This window comes from Myxine glutinosa, chromosome 1 (assembly GCF_964187855.1).
Source record: "Myxine glutinosa chromosome 1, kmMyxGlut1.1, whole genome shotgun sequence".
Classification (NCBI taxonomy): Eukaryota; Metazoa; Chordata; class Myxini; order Myxiniformes; family Myxinidae; genus Myxine; species Myxine glutinosa.
The window spans coordinates 248329303-248348441 of record NC_136261.1 but is presented as its reverse complement, the minus strand read 5'-3'; the positions used below and the strand labels follow the sequence as shown (position 1 = coordinate 248348441).

Here is a 19139-nt window from a genome sequence, read left to right as displayed (position 1 = left end):
GTATGTATGTATTTATGTATGTATGTGTGTGTGTATGTATGTATGTATGTATGTATGTATGTATGTATGTATGTATATGTGTATGTATGTATGTATGTATGTATGTATGTATGTGTGTGTGTATGTATGTATGTATGTATGTATGTGTGTGTGTGTATGTATGTATGTACATATGTATTTATGTATGTATGTATGTATGTGTGTATGTATGTATGTATGTCCCTTCCATCGGCATTTTGCGGGTTTATTCCCTTTAAAATTCATTTTCACTGCAACCATTGGACCGATTGACACGAAATTTTCACCATAGGAGCCCCTCCTCCTGCAGAATTTTAAAAGGATAATTGTGATGTCATAGATGACGTGGTACGGGCACCATCTTGAAAAAAAATTAGCACCTCTATATTTCCGAAACCGCTTCATCGAAAAAATTCAAATGTGGCTCATTGTAAAGTACTCCTCATGGACAATGACATATGTTGATGATGATGTCATAGGTGCCTTTATTACCTCATAAATCGACAAGTAGGATGCTTGATCTGATCAGTATGAAATTTCTTCAGTGTGATCCAGGGATAAATTGGTGGAGAAAAAAAAAATGATGACGTCATCGGTCACGTGGTTTGGCAGCCATATTTTTATGGCGTAGCCCATAAGGCAATGGCGCCTGGAACAGAATTTTTCTGTCCGTCTGGTGTACTATGTATGTATAAAAATAAAATAAAAAACCACCCTTAGAGGCCATTTTTCCCCACAAAGCGGGGGTTGGCCTTTTTCGGGGACCATGGTTGTTGTTGTTTTTTTGGCCCCCTTTTTTGAAGCAATGTTTTACGGCCAGATGCCCTTCCTGCCGCCAACCCTTTTTGTCGCCTTTTACGACAAGCAGGGAATTACCAGTGCACTGGTACTCAATTGAGCCAACCTCGGAAGGATGACAGGCTGAGTCAACCCCCCTGGCGTTAATTCAGCGATCGACCGGGATTCGAACCCAAGATCCCAGGATCCTAAGCTGGCACCCTAGCCGCTAGCCCAACACCAGGGTGGTGTATGTATGTATGTCCCTCACAAACTTCCACCAATCAAAGCTGAAGAACTGGTCACATGACAAGGGGACAGCAGATCCTCCACTCAGCAGTTCCAAGCGCAGCGATGCCATTTGTTTCAATATTAGACCAGTTAGATCAGTTAGACTATCGGTCTTGTTTTTTAACATCGTCTTTTTGCATAACTTGCCAACATTTTCGATAGGGCATCTAGCTTAAGGGCCCTTTTCATCAAACCTGAGCTATCCTGTCACCCTGGAAAACTAGACTTTGAGTAATACTTTGAGTTCTCAAAATGTTGAATAATGCAACAAGTACAACTGTTTTAACTCCAAAGATTATACACACTGAATGGCCAGATAAGCTACCCACTCAAAAAGTCTACTCTCAGCACTTGTGGCCAGCATTCAAATGTTGTCTTATTCCGCTGTAATCCAGCAAGACCTATTGAAATGATACTAATTTGAGAATTTTCAATCATCATCGCAGCATGACGCCTTTACACATGCAGTTAGACGGAAATGATTTCCCGTAATGACGATTCCACACAATCCTTGGAAGGCAAAACATTTCTGAGGCTGAAAATATTGAGGATATAGTAACCGAGGGTTGTGATACTTGTATGCACTGAAATTACCATTGGGCCTGTTCAGTAAAATAAATATGATAGTGTATATATTAAGTATCTGCCTATGTAATATGTCAATGCAGTTAAACAACTTCCAATTATCAATTAACCTGGTTAATGCAGCTTGTTGGTATTAAGAGGCCATAATATTGTGCATATATTATATTTTACAATTTCAATAAACTTTTTAATTAGCTCACCAGTCTTAGGAGAAAATAAAAATCTATGTTTGTCATACTCAGCCCATCTACTTCTGGTGCAACTTTAATATATTTGTTAATGCTCAAAAACAGTGTGATGTCATCACATTTATTAACAGCATGTGACGTCATCACGCGACATATTTATATACATGTGATACGTACCAATCTTCCAATTGGAGCTCACCCTTGTTTGAGGCAATTTATTTTATAGTCAGGTTCACGATGTTTTTTCGTTCAAAATCATGGTAGATTAGCAAACCCATACATTTTTGGAAACGTTATTACATGGAAAATCTGAAAATCAATGTTTACATTTGCCAATTCCGACCAATTCGACCAATTCGACCAATCGACCAATTCGACCATTCGACCATTCGACCAATCGCTTCGATCGACCATTCGACCATTCGACCAATTCGATCGATTCGATTCGATTCATCGAATTCGATTCGATCGACCATTCGACCAATTCGATTTGCCAATCAATTTGACCGACCTTTGCTTGTGTGGAACGGACTGTGAAAACGATGCGGACTATATTGTCGGATACGACACACAGGACAGTGATGACGAACTCTAAATGGCATATTCTGTAATCGTGTATATTTTGTCATTGACTGCCTGTGTAGATGTGAAGTTATACTGACTGCATGTGTATATATGATTTTGCTGACTGCCTGTGTATGTTTGGTGATATGAATTATTGTGACACATTTTCATGTTATTAACTGCCTGTACAAAATGATAACATGTATTTGATTATGCAACTTATCGCGAATATAGAGACAGTATTTTGCAATTCAAAACCTTTGATTCGTGTCTTACCATTCCCCATAGCACTAATTTGATACTTTCATTGGATTCCTTGTCCCTGAAAATATAGGTTTAGTATATTTTTAAAAGTTTTTAGGGTAATTAGAGGCAGAAATAGAACAAAATATGTATTTTACAGTGGCCATTTAGAAAATCCAAAATGGCCGCCATACAGGTATCTCTCCAAATGTAAACATTCATTTTTAGTTTCCTTATGCTATAACGTTTCCAAAAATGTACAGGTTTGCTAATCTACCATGATTTTGAACGAAATATAATTTATTGACAGAGTGAACCTGACTATTAATGCAAAATGTTGAGTTTGGAAAAACAAAATGAGCAGTGATGAGTTACTTAAAACGGCATAGTCTGGCGTGTTGAAAGATTTAAAATCTTGTGCATCATGAATTTGGGGGGTTTTTTTTTATAGTAGCAAAGGCAGTGTGGAAATGTTTGGGAGGGGGTAAAAAAAGGAAAAAATATTGCTAAGCTTTTATTGTGAACAAGTAGGGTCTACCCAGTGCTGCCCAGGGGCAGCGGGGCAGGAGGGATACCCGGCGTTGCCCAACGGGGTGACCTTTTCCGGCGGTGGTTTTGGGACGTGTTGGACATTACAAAGCAATGGAGTTATTGGCCTCAAGGCCAATAGTACTGCCTGACTCCACATCCCATACACACTTTAGAGTGGCCTTTGGTGGCCTCAAAACGGATGTCAAAGTCATCAAGCGATAGCTTAAAACCTTGCCCAGATTCTGAAGTATATACAGTGCATTCAGAAAGTATTCAGACCCATTCACTTTTTTCACATTTTGTTATGTTGCAGCCTTATGCTGAAATCGTTTAAATTCATTTTTTCCCTCATCAATCTACACTCAATAACCCATAATGACAAAGAGAAAACAGGATTTTAGAAAGTTTTGCAAATTTATTAAAAACAAAAAACTGAAATATCACATTGACATAAGTATTCAGACCATTTGCAATGAGACTTGAAATTTAGCTCAGGTGCCTCCCATTTCTCTTGATCATCTTTGAGATGTTTCCACATCTTGATTGGAGTCCACTTGTGGTAAATTCAATTGATTGGACATGATTTGGAAAGGCACATACCTGTCCATATAAGGTCTCACAGCTGACAATGCATATCAGAGCAAAAACCAAGCCATGAGGTCGAAGGAACTGCCTGCAGAGCTCAGAGACAGGATTGTGTCGAGGCACAGATCTGGGGAAGCCGACAAAAAAAAATTTCTGCTGCATTGAAGGTTCCCAAGAGCACAGTGGCCTCCATAATTCTTAAATGGAAGAAGTTTGGAACAACCAGGACTGCTCCTAGAGCTGGCCGCCCGGCCAAACTGAGCAATCGGGGGAGAAGGTCCGAGGTAAGAGAGGTGACCAAGAACCTGATGGTCACTTTGGCTGAGCAACAGAGATCCTGTGTGGAGATGCGAGAAACTTCTAGGACAACCATCACTGCAACACTCCACCGATTTGGGCAGACGGAAGCCTCTCCTCAGTCAAAGACACATGAAAGCCTGCTTGGAATTTGCAAAAAAGCACCTAAAGGACTCTCAGACTGTGAGAAACAAGCTTTTGTGGGCTGATGAAACCAAGATTGATCTGTTTGGCCTCATTTCTAAGCATCATGTCTGGAGGAAACCAGGCACCGCTCATCACCTGCCCAATACCATCCCAACGGTGAAGCATGGTGGTGCCAGCATCATGCTGTGGGGGTGTTTTTCAGCAGCAGGGACTGGGAGAATGGTCAGGGTTGAGGGAACAATGAACGGAGCAAAGTACAGAGATATACTTAATGAAAACCTGAAACAGAGCGCTCAGGACCTCAGACTGGACCGAAGGTTCACCTTCCAACAGGACAATGACCCTAAGCACACAGCCAAGACAATGCAGGAGTGCCTTAGGGACAACTCTGTGAAGGTCGTTGAGTGCCCCAGCCAGAGCCCCAACTTGAACCCAATCGAACATCTCTGGAAAGACCTGAAAATGGCTGTCCACCGATGGTCCCCATCCAACCTGACAGAGCTTGAGAGGATCTGCAGAGAAGAATGGCAGAAAATCGCCAAATCCAGGTGTGCAAAGCTTGTTGCATCATACCCAACAAGACTCGAGGCTGTAATCGCTGCCAAGGTGCTTCAACTAAGTACTGAGTTAAGGGTCTGAATACTTATGTCAATGTGATATTTCAGTTTTTTCATTTCAATAAATTTGCAAAACTTCCTAAAATCCTGTTTTCTCTTTGTCATTATAGGGTATTGAGTGTAGATTGATGAGGGAAAAAATGAATATAAACGATTTCCGCATAAGGCTGTAACATAACAAAATGTGAAAAAGTGAAGGGGTCTGAATACTTTTTGAATGCACTGTAAACACAAAATTTGGGCCCTCTAGGTGCTGTGATTCAGCCGTGAAAGAATAACGTACAAACACATAAACAAACGCACACATAAACACTTGAATATACTCGTAGTTATAAGATTTCCTTACTATCAGTTCTGGACAGGTCATGTGTTTTGGGGAATTACAATTTCACACTAATATTGACTGCACATACATGTGAGATTAGTAAATGTGACTATTTGGCAATGAAACAAAGTTTTGTTTAACTTCTATTTTGGGGGGATAATGGGGTTTTGTTTCCAAAAGGTTTCAACAGTGGATTTTTGATTTATGGAAATCCTAACCACGGCACAATTGCCGACTCTATATCATTATTGCTTGGAGTATGGAATTTTTTTTTATTTTTAGCTCAACTGGAACGAAGTTCAGGGGAGCTTATGCGATGGCGCGTCGTCCGTCCGTCCGTCCGTCAACACTTGGAGTTTCTTCTCTGAAACCGCTGAGGGGATTGTGACTAAATTTGGCACAAATTGTATTTGTTGTGTTGTGACTAAAGTTTGTTCACGGCATTAAAAAAATTGGGGTCTAAGGGGGTTTACCGGGGTCAAAGTGGATCCAGGTTTGACCCCCCCCCCCCCCCCCAAAATGGGAATTTGCTTTTTCCTCTGAAACTGTACATACTATTTTGATGAAACTTTACCACAACCTTAATTACCTGTGATGTACCAAAGTTTGTTCACGGCATGAAAAAAAATCTGCCCCTTTGGGGGTCTACGGTGGGTCAAAGTGGGTCCAGGTTTGACCCCCCAAAATATCTATTTGCCTTCTTCTCTGAAACTACACACACAATTTCAATGAAACCTCACCACAACCTTCACCACCCATGCTGTACCAAAGTTTGTTCACGGCATTAAAATAATCTGCCCCTTTATGGAGGTATGGGGGGGGGGAGGTTCCCCCCCAAATCGGTGTTTGCTTTCTTCTCAGAAACTACACCACAACTTTCATCATCCATGAAGTGGCAATGTTTGTTCAAGGCATTGGAAAAATTGGGGTCTGACTAGGCACACGGGGTGGGAAGGGGGAGAGGGGGGTGGGGGGGGGGGGGGGGAGTTGCTCCCCAAAATAGGTATTTTTTTGTTTGTTTGTTTAAGGCCTTATGATTATGTGAGTATGATTCTACATGCTGCCCTGTCTTCTAGCAAGCATTGAAATTGGTTTAAAATACCTTTAGTCACAGTGCAGTATACTATTTATTTTACCAGGTGAGCACCAGGGGTAATGCCCCTATGTTTCTGTACAGCCGTAAATGTTTTTGTTAAAACTTAGAACAGCACTTGGTGGAGCGCATACCTCCGCCAGGCTGAACATTTTTTTAAATCCCACTCATGGGCCGCATCTGCATTCAGACCTGAACCAAAATGTAATCGGCTTGTTCTTGTCACATAACTAACTCATTCACCTAGTTTATTCATAACTCGTCCATAACTTTTTTTAATATTATGTTATATATCGCATTCGCTTGATCTCTCAATGGTGAAGAATCACTGAAAATTTTTAATAATTCTCTTGTCTGAATCCATATTCAGATCTTCACCAAAATCTAATCGATTCGGTCCTGTCACACACGCAACCGGTCCACCAAATTTCGTCCAAATCCTTCCACAACTTTTTGAGATATCCTGCTATATATAGTTTTTGGCCCTATCTCCCAATGGTGAAGAATCACTTCAAATTATAGTATCTGGATCCGAATCCGGATCTTCCCCAAAATCTAATCATTTCGTCCTTGTCACATACGCTACCCTCTGCCAATTTTTGTCCGAATCCGTCCACAGATTTTTGAGATATCTTGTTCACAGACAAACAGACAGACAGACAAACAGACAAGGGTGAAAACATAGCCTCCATCCACCTTCAATGGTGGAGGTAATAAGGGGTTGCCATATAATTATATTTCACTGTCAGACTGCAGCATATGTCAATATTAAGACATCTAAGAGAGAGAGCGAGAGAGAGGGAGGGAGGGGAGAGAGAGAGAGAGAGTGAGAGAGAGGGAGGGAGGGGAGAGAGAGAGAGCGAGAGAGAGGGAGGGAGGGGAGAGAGAGAGAGAGAGAGAGAGAGAGAGATTAACAAAAACACTTATGTATATACAACATCATTTAGGAAGATGTAACACAATTGATCATCATGAAACTGAAATATCCCAACAATTTAGAATTTATTTCTGTCGAGCAAAGCAGTATGAACTTTTCAATCCCCAAACGACATGAAATATCATGCCGTTTCCATCTGTAGTAGGAAATTTATTCAGGATTTGCATATATCAGTTGGATGCAGTGTGGGAAATTTCCATATTCTTTTTGATCATTCGTCTTGCTTGAAGTTCGGAGAAATTTTTTATAAGTTTCAATGCGATCAAGATTTTATGCCCTAATTTTTGATCATTTTCATTTCTTATATGTACAGGAACCTAGCACCATGGCTGCATGGCTTCTGTGGCTCACTGCCATGGGGTGGAGTTGGGGAATTCACCTGATGGTCGCCGAAGCTCGGTGCCCAAGGCGTTGCATCTGTCAGAACCTGTCTCCTTCCATGGCAACGCTATGTGCCAAGAAGGGTCTCCTGGCTGTTCCCTCGGCATTAGACAGACGCACCGTGGAGTTGCGCCTTGCTGATAACTACATCGACACACTCCGACAAGGTGATTTTGGGAACATGAGTAGTCTTGTGGACCTGACACTGTCTAGAAACACACTTGAAGATGTTGCTCCTGGTGCATTTGTGGACTTGCACGTACTTCGGTCACTCTACCTCGATGGAAACCGCCTCACCGAGCTTGCCTCAAGGACACTTGAGGGTCTGGCAAGTTTGCGCCTTTTTACAGCTTCATACAATCAGTTGCAGCATGTTGCACCTGATGCATTTAACGATTTTCTATCATCAATTGAGGACCTCGACTTGTCATACAATAACCTTGACCATGTTCCTTGGGAAGCAGTCAGCAAAATGGGGAATCTGCATGTACTCAGCCTGGACCACAACTTGCTGGCATGGGTTAGGCCTGGAGCATTTGCATATTTGCACAAGTTGACTCGTCTGGACCTGACATCAAACAGGCTGCGTACCCTTGCACCAGACCCAGCTTTTTCTCGTCCACAAGGCCACGATGATGAGCTCCCCCCTTTCAGTCTGGCTGGAAATCCTCTGCACTGCAACTGTGAGCTCCTTTGGCTCCGACGCCTAAAGCGGCCTGACCTTTTAGAAACATGTGCATCACCAACTACACTTTCGAGTCGCTCATTCTGGGTCATTCCTGAAGTGGACTTTGTGTGCAAACTACCCCTCATTACACATCACACTCACCATATTCCTGTACTGGAAGGTCAGAGGGCGCGTTTGCGTTGCCGTGCCGTTGGGGACCCTGAGCCGAGTGTACATTGGCTTGCACCAGATGGACGGCTTGTTAACAACTCAACACGAATGGTAGCCTACAAGAATGGAACACTAGAGATAAAGCAAGCTGCCGTGCATGACGATGGAGTTTTCACATGCATCGCATCCAACCCAGCGGGAGAAGCCCTTACATCAGTGAAGTTAAGTCTAATCCATCTTCCTCGCCTGTCAAATGGGACAGGACATGCCCTTGACCATGACCCAGGCTCCTCAGACATTGCTATCCCAAGTCGCCCAGCTGCTGGTCATCCCCCCGGAAACAGAAGTGAGGTTTGGAATCCATCAGGTCGTCGTGCTGCCGTATCTGTGGTTGAGGTGGGAACACGCACCGCACTCGTGAAATGGATGGCATGGCACAGTATGCGTGGTCTACGTATGTACCAAGTGCAGTACAACGGTACTGTTGAAAGTGCTCTGGTATATAGGTAAGTTTTACAAAAAAAATCAAGTGGTTTATTTTTATTTTTATTGCATCAGAAAGACCTTTTTTGCACTGCAAAGAATTCTGCTTAAATCAGATAAAATGGTTTCAAAGTTTACTGAATTTAGCTTTAATGATTGTAAAAGCCATCGGTATTTTAATGAAATTTTGGAAAAAAGATTATGATGTTTTATTCCAATGCTAAAATTAATCAAGCTTAGGTTTTTGAAGTTCTACACTTTGAGAAGATGTTCTTTACATTTACACGATTGCACAAGCAAGTCTTGTAAAAAGTATATGTTCAGATAGTCTCGTCTACATGGGATGGACTTTACCAGTCTGTTCTTTGTAATAAAGGTATGACCCACAGGATACACCACTTGTAATTGAGGTACACAACAGGTATGATACTCTGATACGTTGTTTCCTGTGCCTGATTTTCATGTAAATTTTATTCTTATTTAATTTTGACCCCTGAATTCCAAATTCTCTCCATTCCGATATTGATGTAATTGCACCAACAATGTTTCATAGCATTTAAGTTGTAGTGGTTTAATTTCAGAGACAATTTAACGGGAGAGAAATCTCAACGTGCAAACATTCCTTTTAAATATTTTTTAGTAAAGTTTTGACAAAGATACTGTACAGTAAAAAAATTAAACAGGTACAGATCCAAATAATTAGAAACCAGCGATACTTGGAGCTAATTGTGAGGAATAAGGGTCGCGGGGCACACACTTATTTTATTGAAAATTGCACCTAAAAATCCCATAAAATCAATTACGATATTTATAGTAAAGAGCATCGACATTTACATCACCAAAGACAAATTTTATCAAAAGGCAACTGATTTGCACAGATATAAAGCATAATTATTTTTTAATCTCTTCTTTATTCGTACATTGAGCAAGCCAATAAAATGAAGTGCATGAAGTTGTGATCTCAGCCACTCAAAAATTTTAGTAACCGGTCATGTAGGGGATTGTGTTGTTTATATGTGCAATGGTCCTCTTATATGTAGCATTATAATATTTACAAAGAAGTAAAGGACAACAATTTTAGTTACCTCTGCCACCAATGATAGAGGGAGGTTATATTTTCATCCCTGTCTGTTTGTCTGTGAGCAGTTATCTCAAAACGTTGAGAAAGGATTCGGACGATGCTGGTGGACATGTTGGATGTATGACACGAACAAATTAGATTTTGGTGAAGATCCAGATCCAGATACTAGAATTCTAAGTGATTCTTCAACATTGAGAGATAGGGCCAAAAACGATACATAGCAGGATATATCAAAGTTACAGGCAGATTCTGATGAAACTTGATGGACAGTTTAGGTTTGTGACAAAGGACGAATTGATTTGAGTTTGGTGAAGATCTGAATCCGGATCCAGACACCAGACTTTTTTGATTATTTAAGTGATTTTTTCATCATTGATAAATGGGACCAAAACGATATACAGCATAATATTTCAGTTGTCGACAGATTATGAAAAAAACTTGATGGATGAGTTGGCTAGGTGACAAGAACTAGCTAATATTTTGGTTAGGGTCCAGATGCAGATCCAGAATTTCTACCAGAATTAATGAAGAGATTCAATTATTCCCAAAAATACAGAGCCTGCTGCAATATAGTATATGCAGAATATACCATGAGGCGTGCCTCCAAAATGTGTCCAGAAAATGATTTCCGTGGCGCACCTCTTGAGTCAACATGGAAACACTTGAATTCACTCGTCAATAGTATGCTGAGTGCTAATATCAAAATCCACAATCCCCAAACTAACCAGTTTTTGATTAACCCTTAGATGCAGGGATCAAAAATCCTACATAAACGCAGCCATTGGGCCTCGGAGGCCCCTAGCCTGCATTCATGTCGGATTTTCTGTTTATTCGTGAAGAATGAAGATTTTCCCACGAGCCTGAATGATTTTTTTTTTATGTCACTGAATCTTGTGTAACAACATGAAAGTCGGTGAAAATGAGGCTCATTCCAAATTTTTTTTATTGTACAGCATAGTTTTTGCAACCAAAAAAAACTGGTGGGCCTCCGAGGCCCAATCACTGCATCCAAGGGTTAATATGCATTTGAATAATACTTCATTTAAACAGCGCCCTCTATTGGCCAATATTGGATAATTGTGTACATTTCAATGGGAAAATGTTGTGGAGGTGTTATTTTGAGTATTGTCTCTTGCACGCTTCCAAATCATCAACATTTGGTTCATTTGGACATATTGATGGGGGGGGGGGGGAGGGGTTGTTTGGAGATGACAGGTCTTTCATTCTAAATTATTTCAGAAAATTTTACAGTAAAGCATTTTTACATGAATATGTTTGGGTCCGGACGAGGAATTCCAACCGCCCCCTGCCCTCCACCTCCCCAAACCTCACCCTCCTCTAGTCCTGTTCCCAAAGCCTTGTTTGCATTATTAAAATGCTTTCAATACTATGGATTTCCCCACAATTTGTCATTTTATAATAAATTTCGGTTGTCATTAGGTACATTACAGACGTTATCATTTTGATTTGATAAACTTTGTATTATAACTATATAACGTGTGTTGTGTTGAACATACATGTATACCTATATGTACATAATATTAATTTCAGAAAAGAGGACTTTGAGGAGGGAAATGGAGATAATGTTCCCATCCCAATTTCTGCACATTGAATCAACTTAGACCCGAGTCAACTCGTACCCAAAAGAAAATAGGCCTTCCATTTTTCCTTTCATTGAAATGTATTTTATAGCTCACCTGGAACATAGTTTTGGGGACCTCATGGGATGGCGCGTCATCCGTCTGTCAGTGCATCCCTAAAAACTTGCAACTTCTTCTTGTAAAACTATTGATGGGATTGTGGCCACACTTGGCTTAAATGATATTTGGTATGTTGGAACTCAAGTTCAAGGCATTCAAAAAAATCAGGGTCTAAGGGGGTCTACAGGCAGGGGCTGGGGGTGGAGGGGTTGCCCCAAACTTTGCTTTGCTTTGGGTTGGCCACCAAGATGGGTATTTGCTTTCTTCGCACAATATACACACACAATTCTGATGAAACTTGATGACAAACTTCATGACCGCGATGCACCAATGTTTGTTCATGACATTTAAAAAAATTGCGGTCTACGAGGGTGTACAGGGGGGTTGAGTGACTGTTGGTCCTGATACAGGTGAACTTCGATATCTCAGCGATATCTCAGCCATACTTTGTTAGGAATCTGAAATTTCGGCACAATAGAGAGCAAGTGCTTTGGCAAAAAATTGTTTTTTTGTTTTTTGATTAATCAATTACTTGATTAGTTGCTAAATTATTATCGATTAATTAAGGACTTATTTATTTCCTTTCTCTTCTGGGCATTATCTCAGGCACCTTTTTAGCCAGGAAGCTGATATTTGGAAACGACAATGACCAAGTGATTTGGCTGTAAAGGCTATTTTTATTTGGCTGTAAAGGCTATTTTTACTAGCAAAATCGAAGATTTTTCAATTATATTGGTCGGTTGCATTTGTGGTTCTGTCTGTCTGTTTGTCTGTTTGTTTGTTTGTCACAGGTCTACAGGTCACAATTCTAAACCGATCATCACAAAACTTCACCAAACGGTAGAGTTAGTCATAAGCAAGAAGCCTATTCTTTTTGGGGTCAAAAGGTCAAAAGGTCAACATAGGCCAAAAGGTCAACATAGACCATATTTCTAAAATCCTCAATTTTCATCCAATTGACTTGAAATTTGAAGAGAACTTGCATATGTGGTCACTGAATTCAACCACCAAGTATTTTTGAGGTCAACATAAGCCAAAAGGTCAACATATGCCAAATTTCTAAAATCCTCAGTTTTCATCCAATTGACTTGAAATTTGAAGAGGACTTGCATATCTGGTCACTGAATTCAACCACCAAGTATTTTTGAGGTCAACAAAGGCCGGATTTCTAAAACCCTCAATTTTCATCCGATTGACTGGGAATTTGAAGAGGATTTGCATATCTGGTCACTGAATTCAACCACAAATTATATTTTCGGTCAATATAGGCCAAAAGGTCAACATAGGCCAAATTCCTAAAATCATCAATTTTCATCCGATTGACTTGAAATTCTAAGAGGATTTGCATATATGGTCACTGAATTCAACCACCAGCTATTTTTGAGGTCAACATAGGCCAAAAGGTCAACATAGGCCAAGTTTCAAAAATCCTCAATTTTCATCCGATTGACTTGAAAATTGAACAGCATTTGCACATTGAGTCACTAAATAGGGAAACAAACTATTTTTGAGGTCAAAAGGGCAAAGGTCAACTCAAGGTTGTTTTTTGTGTTTTTTTTTTGGTTTTTTTGGTTTTTGGTCAACTCACCTACGAGGTGTGGTTTTTGTTTTTTGTTAAGCTTTGTTTTCTGTTTATTTGTTTATATTTTGACTATTGCAATGTTTTGATGCATATGATGTTATAACACTGATATAACACTGTTTTGATGCTTTTCCTCACGGTCCTCCTGTGCTGTCTTTCCCTCGCGGTCCCCCTGTGCTGTCTTTCCCTCGTGGTCCCCCTGTGCTGTGTTTCCCTCGCGGTCCCCATGTGCTGTCTTTCCCTCGTGGTCCCCGTGTGCTGTCTTTCCCTCGTGGTCCCCATGTGCTGTCTTTCCCTCACGGTCCCCATGTGCTGTCTTTCCCTCGCGGTCCCCATGTGCTGTCTTTCCCTCGCGGTCCCCATGTGCTGTCTTTCCCTCGTGGTCCCCATGTGCTGTCTTTCCCTCGTGGTCCCCCTGTGCTGTCTTTCCCTCGCAGCCCCCATGTGCTGTCTTTCCCTCATGGTCCCCATGTGCTGTCTTTCCCTCGCGGTCCCCATGTGCTGTCTTTCCCTCGTGGTCCCCCTGTGCTGTCTTTCCCTCGCGGTCCCCATGTGCTGTCTTTCCCTCACAGTCCCCATGTGCTGTCTTTCCCTCGTGGTCCCCATGTGCTGTCTTTCCCTCGCGGTCCCCATGTGCTGTCTTTCCTTTGCGGTCCCCCTGTACTGTCTTTCCCTCATGGTCCCCATGTGCTGTCTTTCCCTCGTGGTCCCCATGTGCTGTCTTTCCCTCGCGGTCCCCCTGTGCTGTCTTTCCCTCGCGGTCCCCCTGTGCTGTCTTTCCCTCGCGGTCCCCCTGTGCTGTCTTTCCCTCGCGGTTGTCAGCTCTTTCACGAGCCTCGATTAAGTATACAAAAAAAAAAAAAAGGTCAACCTTCCAAAATCATAATTTTTCATCTGAAAAATCGTCACTTTTCTTCCTATTGGCCCGAGCTTTGATCAAGATTGTCAATTTTAATCTTGATGAAATGGACAATTTGCTGTATCAATGGAATTTTTTTCTAGGGGGGGGGGGTGGATTTTGCAAGTATTGTGCTCTGCATGGCGTCTTCTTATTTATTTATTGATTAATCAATTAAACGATTAATTATTTAATTATTCCATTAATGACAATTAATTTTTAAGGTTACATATTCGGATGAAAAGGTGGTGGTTTACGTATTCTCTTTGCCAAATGATTAGTTATATAAATATTTTATGATTATTATTTATTTATTTTCATTATTAATCATATATTTATTTTCTTTCTCATCTTGGCAATATCTCAGGCACCTTTTGAGCTAGGAAGCCAGTTCTGGTGTGGTTTTTTATGGTGGGGAAGAGGGGATATATATATATATTTTTTCTTATACAAGATCAAGGCTCGTGGAAGAGCTAACATTAATGACAAAAAACAAACGGACACATAAGACAAAATAAAGGGAGCGGGAGATGAGATGGAGAGAGGGGGGAGAGCACACAAGTACAACATTTGAGAGCAGATGATATTTCTGATATTTGATGGTATTTGATGGTATTTCAGAAAAGTGGATCTGGGGTGAATTAACAGGGGTAGAAAAGATCAAGGTTTTGGAAGGGGGAAGACAAGAGATGGTGGTGAACAGCTGTTTTAAAGACCTGGAGGAAGGAGAGGGATTGAAGAGAGTGAGGGAGTTTGTTCCAGAGGCGGGAGAAAAGAGGAATGAAAGAGTGAAGGTGAGCAGAGAGTCTTGATTTTGGCAATTTCACCAGAAGAGGGTTGCTGGCAGATCTGGTGCAACTAGTAGGAGTATTTGGGGTACAGAGCACAGACAGGGCTGGGGGGCTCGGCCAGAGAGGAGTCGGTAGAAGACAGAGAGACCACCAACCTGCCTGCGGTGAGTGAGTGAAAGGCCATCAGAGTTAGCTTCATCGCGGTAGATTCCAATGATTCTGAAAGCTTTGGTTTCAACAGCGTGAAGCCAAGCTAGGTGTGAGGCAGGAGCACCATCCCAGAGGGGAGAGCAGTATTCCATTGAGCTGCAGAGGAAAGCCTTGTATGTGGTGAGGAGCTCAAATGTGCCAAGGAAGGACTTCGCACGACGGAGGATGCCCAGTCGGCGACTGGCATTGGAAGCCAGCTTGGAAATGTGGTTTTCCCAGGAAAGATCATGGCAGATTGTGAGACCCAAGAGCTTGAGTGACAGAACTTCTTGAAGATGATTGTTGAGAAAGTAGATTGGAGGGTTGTCCAGTCGGTCTTTTTGGAGAGACATAGTAAGAGTGTGAGATTTGTCAGGATTGAAAGACATGTTCCACTTGTTTGACCAGTCTGTCATTTTGTCCAGGTCTGCAGAGAGTGAGGAGGCTGCCGATCTGAGGGATGAGGAATGGAGCGGCAGAGATTGGAGTCATCAGCAAAGAGATAGAGAGGATTTTCCAGAGAGTCGGAGAGATCATTGATGAAGACCAGAAAAAGCACAGGGCCCAGAACACTGCCTTGGGGAACTCCAGCCTGAACAGGAAGGGGAGATGAGAGAAATCCAATCAGGGCCACACGTTGACTACGACCAGAGAGGAAGTCCACAAGCCATGTGTTACGGATTCGGCCCTTATGGTTGTTGTTATGATTATTGTGGTTGGTTCTAAGTATTCTGGTGATTGTGGTTGAAGGGAAAGAGTTATTATAGTTAAAAGATTTAAAAGCGCTCCTGGTAAAAATGTGGCCGGAAATCCGGATCGTGACCGGAAGAGGTGGAGCGAGGAAGAAGAGGTGGTAGGAGATCGTGAACAGACGTTTTTGTTCAAGCTCCGGATCGAGCGGTCAACGTACAGTGCGAGTGAACTTTGCGTCCTTGAAGGGAAGTTCGGGCGATAAGAGATATCGCCGGAGTGCCGTGGAGCCTGTGTCATCGGGTATCCTCATTGAGGTTCCGGAGGATCCTTGCCTCAAAGCCCGGGTTCGAGTGAAAGCCGTCCGCCATCTTCGCCATGCGAGCAACCTGCAGTGAACCTGTTTTTGTCGCGTCGGCTGGGGATTAATCCCCGGTGGTTTGCCGGGGACGGCTGTGCAAGAAAGGGCGCTTGAGAATTATACGGAGGCTCGTGGATTGAACCGCAAACGTGTACGTCGGAGCGCATCTTTGTGAGGTTCCTTTCCACCGCTGTATTGCTGGGTGCTGAACAACGTGACCTCGAGGTCGCCTCGATCGCCTACGCCTCAATTGACTTTGATCGGGCCTTGACTCCCCAATCGCGGGAGCGCACAGAGACATTGGGACTTCGCCTTGGAGGGGTGCAGAGACATTGGGGAGGTGCCGTGAGTTTGGGGTTAAGGGGCTTGATCAGGTTACCATCGTAAGATTTGATAGTAGGGGTGATTGCCCCCATTGTTGTATGGCGCATTTTGGTGTGATTTATAATATATTATTGTTTGTTCATAACCCGGTGTGGTTGCATTATTGATTTGACTGTTTCATTTGCTGGTTCCATTGAGGGTTTCATTATTTGCTTGATTTCAACCAAGGATAACATATGTTTCTGCCGGGGACCCTCTCGGGGTTCGGAGGTCTACCGAGACCAGAGGTAAGGGGAGGACCCCGTAACACATGCGTGGAGATTTCCATGGATACCATCGGAGGAGAGTTTGGTGAGCAGAGCGGGGTGCCAGACCGTATCGGAAGCACATGATTTGTCAAGGGAGACAGCTCTGATTTCCTGTTTGGCATTGAGGACCTCTATCCTTTTTTGAGACAGCAGAAGCAGCATGCCCAGAGTCGAGTGACCTGATCTGAAACCAAATTGATGATCCGAGACCAAGCCATTGGAGAAGAGGAAGGATTTGATATCTGAAGCAATGGTGGATTCCATGAGTTTGCTGATAATTGGGAGCAGGCTGATTGGTCTGTAGTTGCAAGGATCTGTTTTTACATCTTTTTTTATGTAAAGTGGTAATGTTGGCTGATTTCCAAGCTGATTGCAGATGACCTGGAGCAAAAGATGGGATGAAGAGAACAGAGAGAGGGTGTGAAAGAGCGGCAGAACAGGGTTTTAGGACCCGTGGGCTGATGCCGTCTGGTCCAGTTGCAGAATCAGAGTCGAGGGTTGACAGATACTTCTCCACCTTGTCAGGAGAGAAGGACACAGATTCCAAGAGCAGCTGGGTACAACTGGGTATGCGTGGGTACAGAGAGAGACGAGTTTGGGACACAAGATTTTGAGGCAAACACAAAGTTGAGGCATTCAGCATTTCATTATGGGTTATGATAATTTCGCAATGCCGTGCTGGGGATATATTTTTATTTGGCATGGGGGCGGTGTACTTTGAATGTATCTGTACTTGTTGTTTTTTTAAATTCAATTATCTGTTTGCAGTGTATTAAATGTAGGCCTATTGAATAAAGTTACCTGCGAGAGTGATTCTGATAGCATATCAGGCTCATCTTCAGATTCCGAAGCACCATAACCGGCAACCATCATCGCCATGATCTATTCGTGTCCACGTCGCAGCACAAGATAGGAATTTGTTCCAGCTCTTTTTGGAGAAAGGCAAACGCTTTGAAACTGCACTATAATGCATTGTTTTCTCAGACCGAGAATGTCCGTGGCTGATGCCATGGTGTCCGCCATTGTTGTTCCTGCACAGCCTTCAATGGTGGACTCAGCGACAAAAACGGATGACTTACTTAATTTTTCATGAAAACTTGGGGCAAAATCAACAGTGGAATCAACTGAGTCCAATTCTTCGTATTTTTCTTCATTTTATTATGTGGAATGTAGTTAACTCACCCATCGACATGCGTGGAAAGAGCAAAATAATCAACCATGCCTTGTGGCCGAGAAGTAGTATTTTGCATTTGTGCAAGTTAGAGAGCTGCAATTGGCTGCATTCTCGTACTCATTGGCACCGATCTAGTTATTACATCAAAGAAGCACAAGTTCTGAATGAGAGGTTATGTCATCTTAAACTGCATTTTGAAAGCAAACGAGACTTGGGAAAGAAAGCCAGGCGGGTGGCAGATCGCAAGGTACACTTGTGTTTTTGTAAGTTATATGTTGATTTTGAAAATCTGGTTGAAGGCCTTATGTTTCCAATCATCGCTTTTTAGGCTGATTGGCAATCATAATATAATTACAGTTAAACACATGTAGATTTATTGGTGCAGTTTGTCATGTGCTCACTGCGTGGGACATCTAGAGCTACTAAGCAAACAAAGAAGAGTTGGGGGGGGGGGGGGGGGATAGAAGGAAATAAGAGATTATCCCGAAATAAGAGACGGGAAAATGCCGAGATATATATATATTTTGTTTAAATCGCGGCATGGTCAGTCATACACCGCCTGAAATAACAGACGGGAAAATGCCGAGATATATATATTTTGTTTAAATCGTGGCATGCTCAGTCATACACCGCCCGAAATAACAGACGGGAAAATGCCGAGATATATATATTTTGTTTAAATCGCGGCATGGTCAGTCATACACCGCCTGAAATAACAGACGGGAAAATGGCGAGATATATAAAAAATTCGTCGCCACACACGGGAAATTGCCGAGATATATTTTCACTTTGCACAAAAATAACATCAAGTAATCGAATCAATAGGATTGTCCTGTGCCTATAACATCGACGTTATAGGCACAGCTGCATCTAGGCATTGTGTAACATCGACGCGGCTTTTGTTTTAATTAAAACTTTTTGTACTTGTTTTTTATTTGGCTGAACAGTTTGACCTCGGGCAATGCTGTAAATGTAATAATTGGCTGCATGGATTTTTGACTTTGCCAGGAAAAGTGGATGGGCCAATGTAGCAATTTCGCAAAAGGCTCGGGATGGAGCTAATGTACCTATTTCTCAAAAATAAAAGTCCCATAAGCCCCAATGGTGAATTGATGCCTGATTAAAATGCCAAATGTACAAA

The 19139-nt window shown here is 42.1% G+C and overlaps 1 protein-coding gene across 2 annotated transcripts in view; it reads left to right on the top strand.

Annotated features, from left to right (window-relative positions):
* The window catches only part of LOC137436295 (leucine-rich repeat and fibronectin type-III domain-containing protein 4-like), a 401292-nt gene that overhangs the window by 204752 nt on the left and 177401 nt on the right, over positions 1–19139 (top strand). The window contains exons 2-3 of one of the 2 annotated variants that reach the window (XM_078785881.1): positions 7512–8923; positions 15567–17637. In XM_078785881.1, coding sequence (XP_078642007.1) covers positions 7524–8923; positions 15567–15681 — 1515 coding nt within the window. In that variant the 5' untranslated portion in view covers positions 7512–7523 and the 3' untranslated portion in view covers positions 15682–17637. Of the gene's footprint in view, positions 1–7511; positions 8924–15566; positions 17638–19139 lie in introns of those variants that run through there. The other variant, XM_078785876.1, reaches the window with a different exon arrangement.